The 25,599-nt window shown below is 43.4% G+C and overlaps 1 protein-coding gene across 1 annotated transcript in view; it reads right to left on the reverse strand.

The window, feature by feature from the left end:
- The window catches only part of LOC124606016 (protein TMEPAI-like), a 182,703-nt gene extending 157,377 nt beyond the window's left edge, over positions 1-25,326 (reverse strand). The window contains exon 1 of the mRNA XM_047137979.1: positions 25,089-25,326. Within this exon, the coding sequence (XP_046993935.1) occupies positions 25,089-25,326 (238 nt within the window). The remainder of the gene's footprint in view (positions 1-25,088) is intronic.
- Positions 25,327-25,599: the final 273 nt, after the last annotated feature.

A 25,599-nucleotide genomic window follows, 5' to 3' on the forward strand; every position in this document is an offset into this window, starting at 1 on the left:
TGAAGAGTGCCGGTTTGCTCTCAAGGTCGACAGTGCCGTCTGTAGTCTGGACGAGTCGGCTCCGTGCATGCCGCGCGGGAACTCTTACAGGCGGCGCTGACTTTATGTCGCCGTCGCTGCTTGTACAACTCCGAGGTCGAAATGGACAGCACTTTTAATCTGTTTTGTAAGCAGACTGTGTATCCTACTATTATGTGGACAGTTTACCATGTCAGTTTTAGCTGCGGGCCGGGGAGGGGGGAGGGAGGAGGGGGGAGGTGTTTTGAGTTACGGCTGCTTAAGATACCACTAGTGGTCGGGCCTGAACTACCACGTTTACCACTCAGCAAGCACTGCACGGAAGGCGGTAACAAACGCTTACGAGGGGCGTTCAATAAGTAATGCAACGCATTTTTTTCTCGCCAATTTCAGTTGAAAAATCGCGGATTTTGTTGTTGGGCATTGTGGAATATCCCTCCTGCAGCCCCCTATAGTATACTGATTGAGGTGGCGCGGTGGTTGGCACACTGGACTCGCATTCGGGAGGACGACGGTTCAAACCCGAATCCGGCCATTGTGATTTAGTTTTTCCATTAGTCACTAAATCGCTTCAGGCAAATGCCGGCATGACTCTTTGAAAGGACACGACGGACTTCCTTCCCCATCCTTAACTAATCCGATGGCGTCGATGACCTCACCGTTTGGAGCCTTCCCCCAAATCAAGCAACCAACCCCTACAGTTTCATGAAGTTCCGATAGGTTGCGGCGCTATATGTAGCCTTCAAAATGGCGTCTGTAACGGAGGTGGAATTGAGTTTCTTTTGGAGGAAAACCACAGCATCGCAGATATTCATGGGCGCTTGCAGAATGTCTTTGTAGACCTGGAAGTGAACAAAAGCACGGAGAGTCGTTGCGTCTGCCATCGGAACAAGATCGCACAAAACTGTTCAATCTTCCGCGTGCAGGCCGCCGCACACAGTTGTGACGCCTGCAATGTTGCAACGTACAAACACTCTCATTAGACATGATCGATGCATCACAATCAAACCCCTCCACCACAAAGCAATACGTCTCAAAATTCTACGCACCCGAGAATACCTCACAAAACTTCATTGGACTTTCATCCACCCTTCATCTCGAATCTCGAGCGTTCCGACTTCCACTTTTTTGGCTCAATGAAAGATGCAGGCCGGCCGGTGTGGCCGAGCGGTTCTAGGCGCTTCAGTCTGGAACCGCACGACCGCTACGGTCGCAGGTTCGAATCCTGCCTCGGGCATGGATGTGTGTGGTGTCCCTAGGTTAGTTAGGTTTAAGTAGTTCTAAGTTCTAGGGGACTGATGATATCAGATGTTGAGTCCCATAGCGCTCAGAGCTATTAGAGCCATTTTTTTGAAAGATGCAGTCCGCGAGAAACAGTTCGTGGATGATGAGCAGGTTACTGATGCAACAAAAGCGTGGTATTATACAGGCGCACAGGCCCTCTCAGAGATATGGCGTACGGATACCTCAATGAACGGAGATTATGTTGAAAAATAGGGTTTTGTAGCCAAAAGAGTGGGGAATAATACGGTGTATCTTGGAAATATGCTCTATCCACTGATTTATATCCTCCTTCTCCACGTCTTATAGTATCTGTGCACTTGTGTTCTGAATTCGTGGAGGTACGGATGAATAACCCTAATGTCCAATCCCACCCCTCATTGGAAAATGAAACGGCGCGAAATATTTTTTCATATTGTTGCGTCTGGCTACACGGTAATTCAAATATCTATACATTATCGTCTTTCACTCTGAAAGGGTTACGGTACCTTTCAAATTATATAAATGTAGAAGTTCATGTTCTTCATCTGTCTTCGCCAGAAGATGACCAATATTACACTCTTCCAAAACGTAGCTGCTTTTCAGCGCTGCCACCCTGCTGATAACATGAGAGCTTTTCATCAATACGAAGTTTCTATAAAATCCTATTAAGGTAACGAACTGGCTTCAGAGAAGGTCATACATTATTGTCGAGTTGTAGAAGACAAGGAAAGTCCCTCTATGGGTTATATTTTGCTGTCGACAGTAAACCCTCAATCCGTACTGTTTATTGATTTATGTTTGATTATTACTTGCTATAGTCTGGCTTGTTGGAAAATTATGTGTCGGACTTCATAAGTAACCAGTTTTGGAGGGCGAACTTACTCCCTAGCTACATGCGTCGATAACTCAAAAGTTTTGACCGTGAGCCTACGACGCATGCTCTGTCTATTCTCTCACACTGTTCTGTAATTCATTCCCTGTCAAAATATTCTAATAATAACGAAGAGGTAGTAATATGTGAGCACTTTTGTACGGTACTTTTAATTTATTTTATTTTAAATTCGGATGTAAGTCCCTACTTGTTCTGATCGCACCCGCTCTACATTTACAGTCACTCACCTATCACTATCTTATATGAGCTTACCATCACCGATTCCTTACTGTACGATCGCCTTTTCATTATATAACAACTCCTCCGATACGAAATTAATCCTGAGCTTCAAAATTGCTAATTTATCCATGATCGCTTCTCTCGCACACACACGCTTCCTACACGCGTGATGGCTCTAGCGCGACTGACTCTCTCCTTCGCGGCAAGCGATCTCCAGGCACCAGTCTGTCCCTTCTAGAACTATGGGGCATCCGCATCAGCGATGCAGCTGCACTGTAGCAACGAATCGTGAGGGTAGGCTCAATCCGTCAGGTAAACAATCGATATCTGTACCCTTACAACTGTCACGCTAGGTGAAAAAAAAAGATAAAACTGTGTTTCATAGTGGTAGACGGTCCTAAGCCACTAACCAAACTTGCAAACCAATCACGTCTGATGTCTGGAGTGTTATTTGCGTCTCGGAAGAAGATGTAGAAGTTTCACGTGGGAACATACCACAAGTAATTGCAGAGTATGCGGTTATTAGCACGCACTCTTTTTTTTCTGTTTGTGAGTATACAAACAAGAAAGCTGTTTTGTGCCACTGAGGCATAAGATCGTGTCATGTAAGTTTTTTCTGATGTTCCTAACAGCACTAATATTGCACCGTTCAAGGTATCAAAACTCCTGAAGAGTCGCGTCGGCTGGTGTGTCACGAAAACTTCGCAACATTTGGACGGAGCCATTTTCAGGCAGTAATTGGTAACAAGGCTGGAAGAAGGTAGTTTATAAATAATTTCGTTCAGTAGTGCCTTTAACAGTTGTAGAAAAATAGTTTTTTGATATATTACATGACAAACTTGAATCATCTCCCAAGATCTGATACATTTTTTAAATATTAAGAGTCATGGTTTGTTTTTGTTTTGCTTGTTACATATTCGGACAACAGCTTTCTTTTTAAATGTTGACTTACTTGTCATAATTAAAATAAATGATGATACGTAGTTTCACAAATGAAAATCTTTGTTTCAAGTTCAAGATTTCCTCTCTTCTGAATGAATCAGCTTCGCACATTAACGTTCCAGAAAATTGTTTAAGCCACATACTTTCATTTTATCTTACTACCTGAAGATCTTTAACGAATTTCATTTTTCGCCTTTTAATTCTAAAGCAAGCTGCGGTTCTAAGCAACATAGTGATTGCAAGGATGACGTAGTATTTCAGCTACTGAAATCCATAATAGGGAACAGCGTTATAAACCATACACACTAACGCAGCTCCATCTGGAGGATTATGTGACACACTCTGGACTGAATACTTACGTTGTTTTGCGTTTGGCTTTCTTACCAACTGATCTGCGATTCGAATTTCTAGAGATGAGTCGGAAGTTTTTCCAATCTTGTTTCCGCAATCTTACGCAATATTATCTATTGATGTCCTCGCTGTTACATATTTTCTCCGTCTTTAAATGTGTGTGACGGTCATAAAAACTTTTCGGTTGATGAGTAGTCACTTTCCTCCTTTGATATATCAGAATAATACGATGGTTCAGATCCTGGCGCTCATTGTACTCGCCTTTAGGGGTCAACAATTGCACCTAGAAGTGAACCAACCAAGACAGAACTTTAAGCTGCGCATCGCACGACGTCTGTTGGCGATAGCGTAGTACCATTTTGGTAGTACACAAAGTACGCGCCAGAGGACGCACTGATGCACTTTACGAGATAACGGCGTATCTGGAGCTGCACTCTTCAACCATCCGTGTCGTCCATTGTGACTGTTGGTAGAATTCGTCGGGAAGTCAAGAATTTAAGTTCTGGGAAATATGGAGTGTGCACACCGTCCCTGGTGCATCACATTCCTCTTCACGATAAAGAAATTGGAGTTCGGTGCGTTTTCTGGGAATCGTTTATCTTCTAACTTCGTTGAATGAATTGAAGGACAGTTCTGCTCGTTGTAGCAAGCACGTGGCACAAGTCTCATCACTCGCTGCCTCGTATTCATGAAGCCTTCACAGAAAAAGTGCGAGCACAAATTTGCACAGAGGTGCAGAGCAGCCTTTTCCAATATATGTTATGGTTATTAAATTGTGTAATTTTTCAAAATATTTTGTGGTTTGAAATAAATTTGTTTTTCTATGACTGAATGTTCGTATTATTGACGCGGGGCGCTTTGACCTTGCGCACAGGATGTATGTATTCAATTGTTTTTAAAAATCATGAGCAGCTGTAACTTAATTGTGATACAGCGTTACACCCGAAAAGCCCTCATGAATGTGTACCGCTGCTGCCAAATTCAAGCCGTCAATGTATAATACCTTTTGTGTTTGCCCTTTTCAAATAATCTGCGGTGGGCTAGCAAACACGTAAAGGCGTTAAACGTAGATGCAGAACCACGTAACACCCTGTGCGCCAATCGCAGCGAGGGGGCAGAGTGTGTCAAGAGGTTTTTATGCGAGAAAAAGTTTATAGCGCGACTAAACTCCCAAGAGATGTAAACATGCAGGCCCATCGTCGTAAAAATCTGCGTCCTTGAGTCGAAACGATCGAGCCAGAGTTCAATGGACATTGTTCGGGAACAGTCCCCAAATTCTCGGCGGCGGCTGCTCTTTCTCTGGCCCTCTCTTCTCCCTTTTGTCGGCGTGACAAGCCGTAGAAGATGAACTGTAATGCATACAGACCCGGCCCAGCATTGTCTGCTGACGGCCGACGACTCCGCGTTGGACAGCATAACTTCAGCGAGGGCACGACGATGGAGGCGTAACAAATTTCTCGATTGCGCTCTGATTCAGATTCTTTAGAACTTTCCAATGCCAGGGATATTTGCAGGTCACGACCTTTTACTGTTTGCACAGTCTACCAAAACAGAATATTCTCTCTTGCTGACATCGCGTTTGGATCAATGGCGAAAATATCTTACCTACTGGATACCGTGACGTTAATACCGGCCCTTTCCTGTATGATGGAAAATAGAAATAGTGTGGTGGAAAACGATACGAGCAACTCGTCTATTGCCGGCCGGAGTGGCCGTGCGGTTCTAGGCGCTACAGTCTGGAACCGGGCGACCGTTACGGTCGCAGGTTCAAATGGCTCTGAGCACTATGGGACTTAACATCTGAGGTCATCAATCCCCTAGAACTTCGAACTACTTAAACCTAACTAACCTAAGGACATCACACACATCCATGCCCGAGGCAGGATTCGAACCTGCGACCGTAGCGGTCGCGCGGTTTCAGACTGAAACGCCTAGAACCGCTCGGCCACACTGGCCGGCACGGTCGCAGGTTCGAATCGTGCCTCGGGCATGGATGTGTGTGATGTCCTTAGGTTAGTTAGGTTTAATTAGTTCTACGTTCTAGGGGACTGATGACCTCAGAAGTTAAGTCGCATAGTGCTCAGAACCATTTGAACCAACTCGTCTCAGTTGGAGTGAGATGGATCATGGTTAAGCAGGTAAACGATTCTTGTGCAGGGGGATGTAAGATACACAGCCTTGTCAAGCCACAATGATTAAGTACTGCCATTTTCCCCAAACCACTCGAGGTCACAGCTGATTTTACCAGAGTCAGGAAAGTGTCCATGACAAACTACCCGACGTCGACCGGACATTAAACAACACATTTTTAAATACACTAAAAAAAATCTATTTTGCTGTTACTAGTTTCTTCATTTCCGGCAAATTTTAAAACTTGAAATGCTACATACCCGTTATTGCAGTCAGATAATGACGAAATAGTCTGAACTATCAGCATGAAAATAAAGTTCTATATCAGCATTTGGCGGTGTACATAAAAACGTTCTTTATCGAAGCTTCGGAGAACTACTTTAAAAAATTCTGACTTTCCTTTTTTCCTTCGGTTTTGAAATATTTTATGTCGTTTATTTAGGTTTTCCATATCCTTCTTTCTCATATTCCTAACTTAGTATGCGACTCATGACACGTGTATGGCAAATCTGATTAACATGGAATACATTCAGCTAATGCAGAAGACAGTATCTTGGTAAGCCATTTGCGATGTTGTTTGATATACAAACGTTCACCCACCCAAATGGAGCAGCCTACTATTAGAATTAGAGAAAAACTCAAATTTATCCAAAGGAGTGTCTACAATCACTTAAAACTCATCGTTAGGCACCTTTTTGCTCTCCTTAGAGCCGTTGTTTCAGACCTGTTCACTGCACATCTTACTGAAATAACATTTCTTGATTAGTTCAGATTTTTGCAGGTTATGAAAGCGGATATACTACACTAATTTGTTCACTATCAATGAAGTTTTGAATGTACTACTGTCTTATTTTATTTCAAATACGATTCAACAACTTTTGTTCCCATTTTCCAACACTCATCTAAAATTTTTTATCAAGTTTTGATAAACTCTAGGCTATCTGTGTATATAGCTAGCAGTAGAACCTTTCAAAAACGGTGCTGTACCAGGATGATTAATCTATCCGGAATGAATAAATATACCTTTGAGTTCGGAAATGCGTTCAGAGAATTTACTGTACACTGAAGCTGCTGTTCTTTCAGATAGTATTTCCTAACCCCTGGAGGAGGCAGCTCTGGACATGTAGAAGAGACAAAGGAGCAGCAGAAGCTTAGATGCAGGAGTGAAAGCGAGCTATAAAGCCTCGTCCACACGGGACGCGTCGCCCACAAATGTGTGGCGCAGGGAAGCGCAGAATGGAGAAGAGTGCTCGTAGGGGTGCAGCAAAGTTCCATATTTCGCTCTCGCGTTACTAGAAATGGAAGACGAAACTGAAAATTGCGAGTGTTGCTTTCATAGTTGTTTATCATAATATGAGTGGGGGGAAAACGTAGAAAACGCCGTAATTTGGGGACACCGGAGCTGAAAAGTAGAAAGATATATGTGGGGCAAACAAGGCTTTAACTGATTTACATATCTGTAGTGATCGATAGAATATCAATGATCAGATTCGCTCATGGCATTTCTACCCTCAGTGGAAGAAAGGACGACTTATAGGATACTGAAAGGAATGAACAGTCTACTGAACAAAGACTGTGGATCGAGGAAAACAGAAGAAAGAATAAAATAATGAGAAGCAGGATAAATGAGATTAGTGAGAAACTTAGCATCAAAATGGGGGACAACGAAATAAACGAAGTGAAGGAATTCTGCTATCTCGGAGGCAAAATAACACGACGGAGGTAGCCAGGGCATAAGAAGCATACTATTACAGGCAAAGAAGAGGTTCATGGTCAAAATAAGACTACTAGTGTGAAACAACTGCGTTAACTTGAGGAAGAAATTTCTGAGCATGCAGCATAACATTGTATGGAAATAATCATTGACTATAGGAACAGAAAAAAGAGAATCGAAGCGTTTCTGATGTGGTGTTACAGAGGTATATTGAAAATTAGGTAGACTGATACAACAAGCAGCGAGGAGAATCCACGAAGAGAAACAGTGACAAGGAAAAAGGACAGGAGAGAGGACGTGTGTGAAGACATCAAGAAATAACATCCATGGTATTAGACGGAGCTGTTGAAGGGTAAAATTTATAGGAGAGAGATGGAAAGTGTGAACATTTTTATCTTATGTTGTCAGAATACTTCGGACACTTAGTCGGTTTGCTTGAACCAGTAATGAAGAAACAAGACTAATAATAGAAATTCAGTATGATTGAAAGATAAAATGGCAATAACACTGTGTTAGCTAGATTCAGTTACAAGCTTGATGTATCCCTTCAAAGTATCTAAGCAAAGCATGTCAATAAGAGTGCTTCGTATCCTGATCTAACACAGCAGGAAAATGTCAGTAGCGTTGAAACCACAGTTCTGGAAAATAATAAGGGAGTGAATGCATCTACGTATTAGATATATTCTAAAAGTTGATTAAACGCTGTTTCGACATGTAATATACTTAGTTTTCTCACTGTCAAGAATGTCAAAATAACTATATTTGTGCTGTTGCATCTTAATAGCTACACATACAATCTCTTTTGGTTCAAAAATGGCTCTGAGCACTATGCGACTTAACTTCTGAGGTCATCAGTCCGCTAGAACTTGGAACTACTTAAACCTAACTAACGTAAGGACATCACACACATCCATGCCCGAGGCACGATTCGAACCTGCGACCGTAGCGGTCACGCGGTTCCAGACTGTAGCGCCTAGAACCCCACGCCCAATCTCTTCTGGTCTAAGAATGATAATCAATATGGCAAAAACGATTGTTTTTAAAATTGCGACATTTCAAATAATTAGTGACTTACAGTCTTTTATCTCGGATTATGGAAGGCTGGGGAAGAGGACGGCCATGCCCGTTCCGAAGGATCATTCTCATACTTGGCTTAAGCGATTTAGCGAAACCACGGAAAACCTTATGCGGAATTGCCAGACGGAGGTTAATTCAGTGTCTTGCTACTGTGTCATCTCGCTAGGTGAAAGAAGAAATCTTGACCCAATGATGAATGGGTTGAAAGGAATCCTCTTGAGGCATCCAGTAATAGTTAACAAGATAATGGAGTGAAGTGTTGGGGACAAAAGTTGTAGAGGAAGACCAGTTCTTGAAGACAGTAAGGAGGGCCAAATGGTTGATAGTCCGATTTAATATCGTCATTTGGCAGCTAGCGGGCTAGACTGCTGCCATTACATCAGTATGGACCTGGCATTGCCGGCTCCCACTGTGCTCTACACAAATCACCGTGCCTGCCAGTACCCTGTGAGCTGTTGCAGAAAATGATTTGAAACGTTTAGCTTCACGTGCCTTACGAGCTGTGATGAAAGTAGGCGAAATAGGAGCATAGGGGAGAAGACACAGCAGAGATCTACACTATCGGATCAAAAGTATCCAGATACCCCTCTGCAGTGCGAAATTGACCAGTAGATATTACGAGAGGCAGATCCGGCAGCAGAAAAGGAGGCGGGCAGTATTGTGTCGCTAGAAAAGCAATAACAGCAGGATGGGTCAGTCAGGTCAGCTCAGACTTCGAACATGGACGTCATTCGATATCTCCTGAGTAACAGATCCATCAGCGGCATTTCAGTCCTTCCGAAATTGCCCAAGTCGACTGTTAGTGACATGATGATGAAGTAGAAACTGTGAAACCAAAACCAGGCAAACCTCATATACTGTCAGACAGGTAGCGTCCAACATTGCGGAGGGTGGTTGTAAAAAATCGCATGAAATCAGTGGAAGGATTCGCTCGTAGATTCCAAAAGAGCTACCAGCAGTCCAATTAGCAGAATGACTGTACATATGGAGGTAAAAAGAATGGGATATAATGGTGGAGGAGCTCCTCATATGCCTCACATTTCCGTAGTCAATGCAAAGCGACACTTGAGGTAGTGTAAAGAGTGACGCAACTGGGAAGTGGCTGACGAAATGAGTGATTCCGAGTGATGAATCACGCTATACCCTAAGGCAATCCGATGGTAAGGTTTGGGTTTGGCGAATGCCTGTAGAATGTTACCTGGCATCATGCGTAGTCCCCATTGTGAAGTACGGAGGAGGTAGTGTTACAGTGTGTGGGTATTTTTTGTGGTTACGGTGAGGTGCTCTTACTGTGCTGAAGAAAACACTGAATGCGGAAGGATATGAATACGTTTTACGGCATTGTGTATTGCGTACAGTAGAAGAATAGTTCGGAGATGTTGATTGATTCTTGCAGCATCTGTGAGGCGGTGGTTTGTGAAGAATAATATTCCTCAAATGGGCTGGCCAGCCTGGAGTCGCGCCCTGAAACCAATGGAACATATTTGGGATGAGTTAGAACACCCTCTTCGCTCCAGCCCCGAGCGATCAACATCATTGCCTTCTCTGGTTCCAGCTATTGAGGAAGAACGGACTGCCATACCTCCATGGACATTCAGAATCTCCATTGAAAGAGTATTCAGAAGAGTTCAATGCGTCATGAAGACGAAGGATGGACAAACTCCATAAATGTCCACTAATAGGTGTCCTATTACTACTGATCATGTAGTGTACACCGTAAGTGAATTTTAGGAGATACTGACATTGAATTCCACATTTGTTACCAGTTAAATATTGACAAACTTGAAAAGAAAAAAAGCTAATATATAATGCAATGTGAAGTGCAGCTTTGGTAAGAACCGTTGCTGAGAGGAGTATTTTGGTAATAAATGAAAAACAAAATATTTCAGAGAGGTCTATAGTTTTAGAGGTAAGATGTGATCAGTTTCATTAATAATATTCTAGCCCTAATTAGAAGTAAGAAGAAATTTTTGACATGCCTAGACACGCTATAGAGATCTATAACACCCGCGAACATCAGAATTTTTACGTGTGTTTCCGTCAGAGGAAGAGACTTCGACGTGATTTTCTATCGCCCCGGAGAGTGGAACGCTGTGGCGGCTGTATTCAGACAGTGCTTATCACGACGTCGTCACATCTTCGCTCCTTAAACCTCAGGTAGCAACTATTTTAAATCAGACTACAGGTTGCTGAGGTTATTCATTTAAAATAAGTGCACAAGATAGACTAGCGATCAAAGGTTGCCCGGTATGTGAGTGGCTCGAAGATCGCAGTTTTTTCTGTATACATAAATGATCTGGCGGACAATGTAAGCAGCAGTCTGAGGATGTTTGCTTATGATGCTGTGATGTATGGGAAGGTATCGTCGTTGAGTGACTGTAGGAGGATACAAGATGATTTAGACAGACTTTCTAGTTGTTGTGGTGAATGACAGCTAGTTCCAAATGTAGAAAAATGTAATTCAGAGCAGATGAGTCGTTTCTGAGAGTATTTGTATGGAGTGTAGCCATGTATGGAAGTGAAACATGGACGATAAATAGTTTAGACAAGAAGAGAAGAGAAGCTTTCGAAATGTGGTGCTACAGAAGAATGCTGAAGATTCGGTGGGTAGATCACATAACTAATGAGGAGGTATTGAACAGAATTGGGGAGGAGTTTGTGGCACAACTTGACTAGAAGAAGGGATCGGTTGGTAGGGCATATTCTGAGGCATCAAGGGATCACCAATTTAGTATTGGAGGGTAAAAATCGTAGAGGGAGACCAAGAGATGAATACACTACACAGATTCGGAAGGATGTAGTTTGCAGTAGGTACTGGGAAGAACCTTGCACAGGATAGAGTAGCATGGAGAGATGCAGATTCAGATGGTTCAGATGGCTCTAAGCACTATGGGACCTAACATCTGAGGTCATCAGTCCCCTAGACTTAGAACTACTTAAACCTAACTAACCTAAGGACATCTCACACATCCATCCCCGAGGCAGGATTCGAACCTGCGACCGTTGCAGCAGCGCGGTTCCGGACTGAAGCGCCTAGAACCGCTCGGCCACAGTGGCCCGTGGAGAGTTGCATCAAACCAGTCTCTGGACTGAAGACCACAAGAACAATTAGAGTACAGCATCAGTAGTGTGCTGCCTGACACGGTCACACCGATTAAACATCTAGATGTGACGTTGCAAAGCAATATGAAATGGAAAGAGCATCTAACTATTGTAGTAGGGAAGGCGAATGGTCGACTTCGGTTTATTGGGAGTATTTTAGGAAAGTGTGGTACAACTGTAAAGAAGACAGCATGTACGACACTAGAGCGACCCATTGTTGACTACTGTTCGAATGTTTGGGATCCGCACTGGGTCGGCTTAAAAAAGACATCAAAGCAGTTCAGAGGCGGGCTGCTAGATTTGTTACCGGCAGGCTCGAACAATACGTAGGTATTCGGAGATGCTTCGGGAAGTCAAATGAGCAGTATTAAGAAAATTTAGAGAACTGACTTTTGAGGCTGACTGCAGAACGATTCTACTGCTACCGACATACATTTCGTGCAAGGACCATGACGATAGGATCAGAGAGATTAGGTCTCGTCCATAAGCATTCAGACAATCGCTTTCCCATCGCTCTGTTTGAGAGTGGAACAAGAAAAGTAATGTCTGGTACTGGTGCAGGCCACAGGGTATCCTCCACCACGCACCTTACGGTGGCTTGTGAAGTATGTAGATGTAGATGTAGAAACGTCATCGGGTGTGATGTCTACAACGACAACCACTAGTATGCGAGTGAGGGGATTGTTGCTGCGAGGTAATGGGAGAGAGAGGAGCTTCCGCGACGGCACGGGCTGTGCAGCAGATGGAGATAAGAGGGCCCTGCAGCGGCAGTCGCGAGGAGAGAGAGAGCGGAAATATTTCTGGCGGGAGAGGCGGCTGCGGCCCGCGGCGGTGACCTCGCCGGCAGCACAGCGCCGGCGCGGCTGCACCGAGGCTCCGCGCCGCTGTTGCTAGACGCTCCGCCGGCGTCGCTAGGTGGCGCTCGCCGGAAATAGCCGTCCGCGCCAATCTCGCGGTGCACTGTCTGCACAGTCTCCAGCCCCGCCGACGCTTCCTCTGCACGGCGATCGTGTGCGGCTGCGTGCGATGTTAACATCTAGCCGCTCATCGGCGAGCGCTCGAGACCGCAGTGAAGCCCCTTCTGTACGAGATACATCCTCGTCTCGAGAGACCACTCGTGGCAAGCGAGTCCGCTGCAGCGCTCCTGATGTTTCATACCTGTACTGAACCTCGCCTGCCACAAATTGTCGATTTCGCTTACGCGTGCCAAAATGGCGTGTGCTGTGAGAGGTGTCTGCTTTGCAGATTGGCATCTGAACGTTGAAAATGTTATGAGGCCCCATCCTTATTACGAAAAGTCGACGTATAGTAACAGAATGCACGAACAAGCTATGATACTGGACGTGTAGACTGAAACATTGAATGAAAATTTGCACCAACGCCAGGATTCGAACCTGGGTTCCTACGCACTAGGCAGATGCGCTAACCTATGCCACCCTGGAATGAGATTTTCACTCTGCAGCGGAGTGTGCGCTGATATGAAACTTCCTGGCAGATTAGTACTGTGTGCCGGACCGAGACTCGAACTCGGGACCTTTGCCTTTCGCGGGCAAGTGCTCTACCAACTGAGCTACCCAAGCACGACTCACGCCCCGTCCTCATATCAGCGCACACTCCGCTGCAGAGTGAAAATCTCATTCTGGAAACATCCCCTAGGCTGTGGCTAAGCCATGTCTCCGCAATATCCTTTCTTTCAGGAATGCTAGTTCTGCAAGGTTCGCAGGAGAGCTTCTGTAAAGTTTGGAAGGTAGGAGACGAGGTATTGGCAGAAGTAAAGCTGTGAGGACGGGGCGTGAGTAGTGCTTGGGTAGCTCAGTTGGTAGAGCACTTGCCCGCGAAAGGCAAAGGTTCCGAGTTCGCGTCTCGGTCCGGCACACAGTTTTAATCTGCAAGGAAGGTTCTAAGCCACCCTGCACTGTGGCTTTGCACAACTGCAAGGGATACAGTAACACGTCTCCCTCCTCAATCCAGACTCCATTAACGACTCAGACCACTTGGTACCTCCGCCAAACTCGTACGTGATTGCAGCGACTCTCTAACTGCACTGGAATAGCACCTCAGCATTGAACGAAATGGGTGTTCCTGTCTGGAACCTAGGCATAGGCACTTTAATCAGATGAGGAGAGAGGCGTGATACGGTAGTCAGTGCAGTTGTGCAAAGCCACTGGGCGAGGATGACGCAGTCGTTAGCTCGTCTGATAGTGGGCAGGAGACCCAGATTCGAATCGCGGCCTTGGTACAAATTTTCGTTCACCACTTCAGTCTGCATGTGCACATCATAGATGTTTGAGATTTGAAAAGGTCTCTAGAACGAAATAGTCTCATTTGATTAAAAAATAATACAGTTTATTGCCGATAATGATTATAGGTTTAAAGAGACTAAACATCCATCGGTCTCTTATTCAGCTCCCCCTTCCCCCCCTCCCCTTCCACCCCAAACACTCGAGAATCTGTGTACCGCATCAGTGTCCGTCTAAAATAAATCTCCTCTTCAAGTGTGAAAACATTTTCTAAACGTTTGCTAGCATGTATCTGAGGCCGGTCGTAGGTTCAAATGGTTCAAATGGCTCTGAGCACTATGGGACTCAACTGCTGAGGTCATTAGTCCCCTAGAACTTAGAACTAGTTAAACCTAACTAACCTAAGGACATCACAAACATCCATGCCCGAGGCAGGATTCGAACCTGCGACCGTAGCGGTCTTGCGGTTCCAGACTGCAGCGCCTTTAACCGCACGGCCACTTCGGCCGGCTCCGGTCGTAGGTGCCAGCCGGATATTAACCCAATGGGATGCGGGAAACCGCCTAAAAACCACTTCCAGGCTGACCGGCTCACTAGCTCTCGTAGTTGATCCACGAGGCGGATTCGATCGGGTCAAGCTCGCCTCCCCGTATCCCGAAATTCGCACGCTAACGCTCATGTTCATCTGGGAGCACAGAGTTTATTAATGTAGATGCTCTTGACAAAGGATAAATTCTACACACTCTTGAGAAAGTAAGGAATATGAGATTTGTCGTCCTCACATTTTGAAAAATCTACATTTATCTGTTCGAGAAAATACATACTTACGAACAAGTCAAACAATATTATGTTGGAAATTTTCATGTTACGTCCGCTTAATTTTAACTGGATAACACGATATTTTTAGGCCATACTCGTTTCACCTTCATTTTTTGAAAGACGTCTTCAGTGGTCTGAAATATGTACTATTTTTTTCCTAGCCTCAGTGTGCTACGTCTAATGTGTGAAACAAAATTGTATAAACTCAAACCTGTATATATTTCAGGCCACTGATGACGATTTTCAAAAAACGAAGGCGATATGTCTATGGCACGAAAAATTTGTTTTATTCATTGTAATTAGGTGGAACTAACAAATTATCGACGTAATATTACGCACAACTGTGGAGACACGACAACAAATGTTTCAGATACCATGTAATATTTAGAAAACGGGAATTAGCGCCTTTTTACTTCACTCTTCGTATTTTGTTTCCTTTATAGGTGCAAAATAACTCGGAAAATTATTTTTCTCGTTAAAAAGATATGTTCTTTGCACTGTTCAAATAATTTTCATTAAAATTTTGATCTGTTCATGTTCTCATTTATGTACAGTAGGCTTTTTCTTTGTCTAGGTATTGTAGAAGCTAAATACCTTTATGCTTTCAGATATTTCGTCTCTCTTGTGGGAGAACAGTATTAGGAAAAAGTACCACTGCAACCTATGCAGTGTCTCGCGAAAACAAGGCAAGCAACAAAATAGAGATTTAGAATACACAAAAGCATGAAATCCATTACTGCAGAAGGAGTGAGTTCGGCGTGAACAGGTTAACTTCTGATGTTAGCAGATGACGCCAAAGCCCCTGTTTCTCCACATGTGGAGTCCACAGCGTATTCAGGATTTTGAACTGATATTACCTACCCACTCGCGACGTGATTGGCGGCTGGTTTGCAAGAAGGTACCTGACGGACACCAATAAAGAGTAGTCGATTTTGAGCAGACAGTCACTCCTTACCAAGTCGATGCATGACTACGAGGAGCAGGAATCATTCTGGAGAGATACCGATGATCTACACATTTTGCAGCGCTACCCACCGTTGTTCTTGTGTAATTGGTGCTGAGTTCATCGAGCGTACACGAGTATCTACAGTGTCTCATAAATGCTTCTTCCACGCATCGCTTTCCTGCTCATGGTGCTAGACTGCCGTAATTATTACCTGTACTAATTGACTGTATCTTTTGATTACTGAGTTCTGCGTAAAAACTTGGAAAGAGATAAATGGAACGCCATGAGAACTATGGCAAAAATTTTGGCAGGGATGCGTGCGCGCGCGCGCGTGTTTATGTGTGTGTGTGTGTGTGTGTGTGTGTGTGTGTCGGCTTTTACAAGGCGCAGTTCTGATACTGAAATGGATCTATGTTGCGAGCAAACAGAGATCCAGTTGTTCCACGCGTTTAAAATTAAAACTCGTTGTCTAAATCGCCACTAAACCGCACATCTCATAAAGACAAGCATAGAATTTATTTTTCGAGACCTCATATGAAAACGTAAGGTTAGCGAAATAGAAAGCTGCAGTTACTTTTCAATGATCCCAGTACTTTTAAATACTCTTACCAGTTTTTATAAAGTTCCAGCTCTCTATTAAAACATAGTACAAGTTTTTTAATGCTGAAAAAAGTTAAGAAAGAATACTGTGCACAGAAAATGAAACACAAAAACTTGGTGATAAAACCATCTAAAGAGGAAAGAAGATAGACCGCAAGGACAAGAGGGAAAACTTACCAGAACTTTCTGCTAACCCGAGGTGGCGCAGTGGTTAGACACTGGACTCGCATTCGGAAGGACGACGGTTCAATCCCGCGTCCGGCCATCCTGATTTAGGTTTTCCGTGATTTCCCTAAATCGCTCCAGGCAAATGCCGGGATGGTTCCTTTCAAAGGGCACGGCAGACTTCCTTCCCCGTCCTTCCCTAATCCGATGAGACCGATGACCTCGCTGTCTGGTCTCCTTCCCCAACCAACCACAAACCTTTCTGCTAACCGATAAAGCAGATGACGATGGGCATTGCCACTAGGACAAATTATAAGAAGTAGGAGATCTTTGAGACATGAGAAACTACGAAGTTCGCAAGATACAAAAAGGGAATTCATAACTTACCCCTGTAAAGTAGACGATGTTATAAAGCATGGCTCACGTCCATACAAGGTACACGACCATAAGAAAAATGATTTAGTACGAAACTGCAAGATGAAACAGTTGATAAAATATAAACGGCAGTAGAAAGTTGGTGAGTAAAGGTGTCATACTAAGATTACTGAATGTGTAAATTATTCAGTACACGAAATATTATGGGAAATAATGTAAGAAAAGTACATGCAACAACGTTCACATCACGCACTGACATATGACGTTTGTATTCACGATAAAAACAGGGAAAAGAGGTAAATTTTATAAATCGAGTGAAATGAAAATATCGTGAATTAATACACAAAAAATGCATTAAATGTAACTTTCACTACGTAAAAAGGTACTTCATATTCTGCAACACTAAGTCTAAATCACAAAAAACAAACATTTCCGCAATAAGTCCCTTCTTCTTCTTCAAACAATTGACCGTTTATAAGGATTTATAACGAACTACCTTATAAGAGTGAAAATATTATGTTATGTACATGCACTTATAAACATTTGTAAAGATCAAAAAAGTTATACGAAAATGTGCAACTTCAATAGGCAAAGGGGCTTGAAAATCGAACTTTTAATTTTGCGATACATAAAATGAATGTTAGACACATTACAGATCGATAGAAAAGTCAAAGATCGACAAGGTGCAGAGGCTGCAAAGCAGTATTGGAGAAGACTGCTTAACGACTTCCGTCATAACAAAAATCTGCAGGACACATGCTAATTAGCGTAGGGGAAAAAATTAGGAAAATACAGATCTAGAAATCGGACAGATTTAAGACACACAAGAATGAGAATTAGAAAAAATGACAGAAACAAAAAGTGCAAGCTTGCGCCTACGCCTACTCTGATTTCAATTTATCTTTGCGACATACCGAGCTAGTCTGCAGTATCAGATTAACCGTTGATTTTATGTGTAAAATATGATTCCAAATACGTTTCGGAGACCAGTACAGTCTAACGCACGGGTAAAACCAAGCTTAGTTTCCTGATATCGTGAGAAGGCATTTACGGCGAAAGCCACTTATAATTTCTACCCTCTCTTAGCAAGTTTATATTATGTGAAAAAACTTTCATATCCAGTTACATTTTTGTATCTACATGATCTATACCTATTTAACAGACAACCAACATTTGTTAGAAAAACTTACAACAGAAAAATGGTAATGAACTGCTGCGGTAACGTGAAAGTGCTTTGATAAAAGAAACACAATATTTAGACTGAAACAAATAACTAGTTGAAGGTATCATTTTTAAGCTGATACCTTACTAAGAACAAATAACTTGTAGGCTGTGATTCATATCCAAATAATGTCAATGTACGATTGTACGAACTCACTGTCCATATTTGATTGTACGACAGGAATGAGACAACAATGTAAAGCTTACTCTCTCTAAGTCTTCCAAAGCACAAATGGAATTCCGACAAAAAAAGTAAACAAATTCAATATTTAGATGGAAGGGAGAGTAGATCTTGACGGGTGATGAAAATATGAAAAATTTTTCTTTGAAACATAAAAAGACAACATGAAGAACTAGTTATGAAAAAAAAATAGTACCAGAAACTCCAGAGAAAATGAGATGATGAAAAATCTTCACACTATGTTATCACGAGAGACAAGGTAGAAACATGGTGTGCAAGGGGCGTAACGGAAAACAAATGAATAATTAAATTATCATTTTGGGTCTCATTGTAGTGCTTATAGTCAAAGAGGAAGTAGCTAAAGTATAAGATGAGGGTTGTGGCAACTGCCAAGAGGTAAAAAAGAAGAGATTTGGAAGCAGGCCCCTAATCGTTTCCTTACAACGGTAATAATGAAAAGATTTTTTTCAGCGGCCTTTTGCGCTAGAAGAATAGGAGAAAGATACATAACATAAAATTTACGTCAGTCATCTTAGCTATTAAGAAAAATTTCTTCTACTAGTATCACTGACGACGAATAGACAGCAGAAACCATCAGAGTTAATTTAGAGAAGTGTGCAGAAAAAAACGTACAATTCGTTGTCACAGTTAGTCCTCTTGACAAATTGTGTTGCTTACCTCGATATTCTGTGTCCCTTTTGATGTAATTCTCTATACGTTAAAAATACGAGTCCACTGTAATTTCCAAAAATGTATGTCTACCAATGAAACAGGAAAGAATAAACACATCCATACCCAGATCACGGGGAGGATATTGTGAATCCATTCTGTGATTATGTAGAGATGGGTGAAAGGTGTGCTTTACTCGTACGCGACTTCGATAAAAGGCGGACACAGAGGGCCCAGTGGCTGGGAACGGTTGGCTTGTAAGAAATGAAGGCTTCCTGATGTTCATTTGTTGGTGTCAGCAGCATTTGTGGAAGACAGACAAATAACTGTGAAATCCTGTTTAGCGACAAAACGTAGGACCTCTGCGATTCATCCGATGAACTGGATGTCGGTAGCTCGCCCGCTCTATAAAGCGAGAGGGGAGGATCCGTGGCGCATCTAACACAGGAAACGCCAAGAAAGCCACAAGTGCTTTTTAGCAGACAATTCATCTCACAGTTTTGCAAAATTAAGGACCTGAAGAAGTGCCAGTGCTGATCCAGCCGCATAGATAGGCGTCAGAGGAACTTGAAAGTCCTGATGAGAAGATAAAACAAGGGAAGCTGTTGAATCATCAACGACTTTCGTGTTGCATCATGTCCACGGTCATGTCAGGATACGCCGTTATCCATATGATCAGTCTGGACACATGTTCCGCAGCACATACTTCGGCCAGTTATCGTAGTACCATGCTACAGGGTTTTTCCAATTGCTTTTCCTGGGATGTCACGGTTATTACAGAGGTAACCACGAACGCTGTGGACTACTTGCATCCTTCAGCGTCGGAGGTCCCACCCGTCGAACACGCCGCATGCCCACAGTATGGCTAAAATGATTTTCAAGACCATAATGCTGAAATCCGATTTCGTATAGACTTCCTAGTTCGCCAGTTATAAACCGTCATGAAATCCTCTAGTATCTCATGGATGTCTACCTCAGAAATTACAAACCAATTCTCAACAATCCACAAAAGTTACCGAACTTATTAAGTGGATGGATTCGGTCACGTACTAAGGAAATGTCTAATCTATACGAAATGTAAAAATGTGTCATTCAAATGAAGGACTAATATGCTGACAGGAATCCTTATCCTGAAAAAAAAAACTATGATTGTTGATAATATTAACAGCGTTTCATCCTCGTCACCTAAGGTATTAAACGATTACTGCTTGCTCCTGGAGGCTACATTAACACTGGTTGCCGAGTACAAATACCGAATCTAGAAAACGCGCTTACACTCGACAATGCCCACGAATAGGATCGCTTAAATAACTCGAGTATTGAGACTGCAGTAGCAATATAGCGTTAGAAAGTTTAGTCATTCGAACATTCTGTAACAGCTCCATTCTAGAAATTTTAAAGCAGACGTTTGACTTAAAATTTCTTCAAATTTATTTTTTTGTCGAGTTAAAAGAAGCAGGGCCTACGTATAAGAAACGCCTCACAACAAGCTGGTCGATCCAACAGAAAATTATTTCAGCAGGTATCTACAGCATTAACAGAAGCGGTTTCGACAGTGAAACTTGAAGTTGGTCCCGTCACCGAAAAAATATTTCGAGCCAGTAGTATTGCTGTCACGTGTGCCTCAAAAAAATGGTTCAAATGGCTCTGAGCACTATGGGACTTAACTTCTGAGGTCATCAGTCCCCTAGAACTTAGAACTACTTAAACCTAACTAACCTAAGGACATCACACACATCCATGCCCAAGGCAGGAATCGAACCTGCGACCGTAGCGGCCGCGCGGTTCCAGACTGTAGCGCCTAGATCCGCTCGGCCACCCCGGCCGGCCCGTGTGCCTCACTTTCAGTCAATACGTGCCCTTCACCTGTGACGAAACAGTTACAATAAATACATATCTTATATCGAATGAAGCAGCAGTATCCGTAGCAAAGAATACAGGCAATAGGCGGTTGCTCTCAAAGCCGATAAATCAGTATTGACAGAAAAAAGCGGAAAAGTTGGCTGCATTTATCTTAGGAAATTGTGACGGCACAAGGGAATCATGGAGCAACATTCACTAAGGAATGCTGCCATATACAAATACGTTGATGATAGCCTACAGCTGTACATATTGAGGAAAGGAATGGGATTGTGTTCCTGCAGTTCTGAGACTACAAAAATACTACATCGTTATTGTGTAAAGCTGAATGTAAGTACTCTGTATAAAAATTGTTTAAATTCACAGTTGGTGATACTAGAACGCTATTTCGTATTTACTTCAGTCTATGCCCAGAGCAATTAAATTTTGCCCATGGTGTTACACTTAGTTCGTGCTAGGGTCTAAAGTTATATCCAGTAGCACGAAAAGTAATTTGATGTTACAAGAAAGTGCCTAGTTCAAACATATGAAAGACTACCACAAACTACATAAAGACAAGTACTATACTTTGTAATTTTATTTTACCTAAGAATACGCCAAAGATATTACGAGCAATCTACAGTGCTACTAACAGTCGATAGTCTACTATAAAGGATTACTACTAACTAATGAAAATGTATTCTAATATCCAATAGTATTTTACTTCATATCACAGTAAGAATCATGTGGGTGACAAACTACTTAAAGACAATACTACCATCTGAAACAAAACCTTCATAATCTGCATTGTAGCTATGTCGCACGGCACACCAGTTACCACTCTTGGTTTTGTATAGAGCTACTAGGACCATGTTGGTTGTTGTGTGGTGGCTATGCATCTTCCGCTATGAGGGAAGGAAATAGCTTAATTTTTTCATACTCAGAAACGAAATGGCCACGCACCCCAGGTAATAGCACTAGTCGGAATAGGCCGCAAAACGAAACCGAGGCACACACAGATCCTATTTTTTTCCCACATTTCTTTAGAAATCTTTTGCGCTACGGTATCCGTACACCCCCTTAGTCCGACAGTTAAGTTGATCAACCGCGTGCCAACCACTTCTGAATGGTGTTTAGATATGTGAGAAACAAAAGTTCTATTTCTCGAGAGCCCATCCTCAAACAAAAGTGAATTCTAAATGTGCCGCCGCTATGGTGGACGTCTTAATGATGCAGCAACAACTGTTAGTTTTTCTTCTAAAATGTCGATGGTAACGGTAGAAGGGCGCTCTAGCCCGCAAGAAATTAAAACTCGCCCCTTAAACTTACATCAGAATCTTACATACTGCCTCTTCACTGTTTTCCGTGATCTTTTGTTAACGACATAAAAAAGAAAGTTCGATTTTCTCGAATTACTTTTGAACGATTCCCGTTTCTAAGCCGTCATCCTCAGTTGACGTCTTCTGACAACACTCTGTCTGCTACAAGGGCGCTCAAACTTCTATTCTATCGACATCAACATTTTGGTAACACTTACGCTAAATTGAAAAATAAACTGCGTCACCGCTTATTGCGTCGTTTTTATCTTACCAGATGCAGCGTATTAATCATCGAGGGTATCGATATAAAAATTGCAGTTTATATGATAATCTTAGCTCGGAACTAAATGAACGCATTTAATACTTGTACGTAGCGTGAGTAGCGCTGTATTAGTAGAAGCTTACGGGGAGACTCACTTCACACACAGCGAAATATGTAAGGGAAAGTTAAAAATCTAGAAAAGCGGCTTTCAGTGATTCAGTAGATCTTCGCAAAATTAGCTTTGAAAATCTAGTCGATGTCACTTGAGTTGTACGCCTACCGACTAACTGAAGAACAGTTGAAGTGACTCTGCGTTCATATAAGAATAGTTTGCGATTGGATGGGCCCTTTTCATAAATTTTTGTCTATGCTGACCAATAAGCTTTTATCAGCATATGGGCTGTGTAGCCGTCGGACTCCTCCTTACTTTAGAGCGGGTGACACTGCCGTGACAGCGTCCCCGGTGGACAGAACGACGTAAGGTTAGTAACCCGTTCTCGACTGCCAGCCTTCTACGTGTTTGAGCTGTGCAGTAGGGAGCGCCCAGCTGCAGGGAGGGGGAAGAGGTGAGAAAGCTTGCTGGGGAAGGGAGAGGCGAGGCGGGGGAGGAAAGCCTGCAGCGGCGGAAGGGGTAAGGCAAGGTGCAGCAGTCACGGCCGACACCGGCCTAGTTCTGTCGGCCGACGGCGGCATTCGCAAAGTAAGCGAAGGAGGTGACGAGTCGCCTGCGTTAGGAGGCGAGTGCACTCTGTACCGTCCCGGACGTACCGTTTGCAGCTACCAGCAACAATCAAACCATATCAGACCACACACCAAAACCAAAGCAAAGCCATCAAACTCTACGACAGACCAGTCAAATGAAAACCACACCAAACCAGGCGGCACGCCGCGCCGGCCACAGGCCGCCGGGCGGACGCACACTTACGTGCTTCCATGGACAGCGACTGTGGCGACATATAGGAGAGAGCGTCGGCCAACGTCCTCCTTTCCAAGGGCCGCACGGGCCGACACCGCCAGCTGCACCGCGGCACACACGCCCACGTGCGCTTGTTCTCTTCTCTTCTCGCTCCGCACACGGCCCTTGTCGGTTTCCGCAGGCTCCAGTGAACGCCCTCTACAGTCCTTCTTACAGGCGAGCACTGTAGAAATCGACGCCGCTGATGCACAGTTCAGGCGAGCTGTACTGCTCCTCGATATTCTCTCTCCAGTCTCTTAGTCTAGCCACTTCGCGTCCGTTTCGTGTCCACTGTTGCTGTCTCACTCACTCTCTGTCTTTCTCCATTGTCTCTCACAGAGATCTCTTTTTGACAATGTTTTTCTGTCTCTTCTTCATTTAGCAAATACTGGGAACGGCGATCGCTGTCTTGATGCTGCTGCAGGTTTCAGAATTTATTAATGACATGTATATGTCTCTCTCTCTCTCTCTCTCTCTCTCTCTACAGACAGACACACACACACACGCGTACAGATAAAATGATATATGAAAGATGAAAAAAATAAAGAGCTGCATTAGTACTCTTCGAGACACCGCAGTATCGTATAATACTCCTGCAGCTTGCTATGTATAGCTATAGCTCTCTCTTACTTCCTTCCTCCCTCTTACACACACACTCACACACACACACACTGTTACATTACACTTCAGACATTCACAAGCTTCACATTTAGTATCTCGTTCCAGCCAAAAGATTCTACTGTCGTACAGTGAACCACAGCTACCAACCACAATCTCTGTTACTGTTCTCAGGGGAAAGTTTTAAATACCTACTTCGCCACTGCTGTAGAAGTCGTTCGGTGCTAGTACTGAAGCAGATTAACGTCAAATGGAAAGGATCACAATGTATTTACTAGTTGCAGTTGATGGTCAAACCGTGTACGTCGTTGCGGAAAATCTATCTCTGTGTGTTTTAGAATCCTCCAGGTAAATAATGGACTACGGGCAGAAGCAACGTTCGGAAATCCAGATCTTGTTGGACTGCTGCAAGCTGTGAAAGAACCATACTTGTACGTAGATGACACTATTAATAAGACAATAATGCATGGATGGATAAAGAAGTCTATGGGAAAATGTGTCAGCATTAACGATAGAAGTTATCAGTGGGCGAGCACCACTTGGACACTTGGCTCTCTTTTACGATGGTTCAACGAAAAATGCATCACTTTTTCTACAGACTGTCTTTGTGTAAAAGCAAGTCAACCCAATAGGAAGTGAAATTTCAAAAATAAAAAAGCTATGAGTGAGTACGTTTGCATGATTTTCAATTTGGCCCTTGTAATTCGACCGGCCACGTCCTGATAGACTAACCACGTAAGAAACGCAAGTATCACAGCACTGTTGTAGTACATAATGTGATGATGAAACATAGTGCGCTCCCTCTCTCTCTGTCCAATATTGCGAATGCAACTATTCACCAGGGAGGGTAACAAACATTCAGCTGAGACCTGGAAGCTGTACAGCTGACTACTCAACGGAGAGTGCGTGACGCAACGAGTTACACAGCGAAAACGGATGAAAGAACAAATCGTGGTTTTGTCAGTGCAGCCGAAGAAGTCGTGTGCTGTAACGCTGTCTACTGAAAAAAACGACTTGAAATCGGACTTAAAAAAAAAACAAAGTGCATCGGACCTATGTTATCACAACGTGTGCATTTGAGAACGTGGATAAGCTGGTTGAAAAAAAAAAAAAAAGAAAATGCGAGAGAGAAGGTTGACGAGCGACGCATGTAAAGCAGAGTTGTACATACAGGCGGGCGTGCGACGGTTGTTGAAAGAGAAAATGTACTGCTGCGCCAGCGACGGCGGCAAAAGCTGCACCGGAGGTGAGCCAGACGGCGGACGGCGGCGCGCTAGCAACACGTACTGCGCGACGCCCAGCCGCCGCTCTACGTACGTAGTGCAGCGCGCGATAAGGGAGCAGGCGGCGGAAAGGTCGCCCACATGCTCACGGGCGCAGCATGCATAACGGGGCAAGGCTAGCCGCATACGCACACCATTCCAAAGCTACATACACAACACACGCGCGCGCCTAGTTGTTAGAAACCACCCAGCTTGCCGTGTGCCCATATCCTCTACACTCATCTGTACATAAGTTAAGACGTGATCGACAGCTTGTAGTGACGTCTTTTTTTTTTTTTTAATGCTTAAGAAAGGAAATTAGACAGTCCACATTTTTAAACTTTCTGTGCAGTACAAACACCATGCAAGGAAAAAGGAAAGCAGACCACGATTCACTGTACAGGCGGATAGAGAGTTGGC

Source organism: Schistocerca americana, chromosome 3 (genome assembly GCF_021461395.2).
Source record: "Schistocerca americana isolate TAMUIC-IGC-003095 chromosome 3, iqSchAmer2.1, whole genome shotgun sequence".
NCBI classification, from domain to species: domain Eukaryota; kingdom Metazoa; phylum Arthropoda; class Insecta; order Orthoptera; family Acrididae; genus Schistocerca; species Schistocerca americana.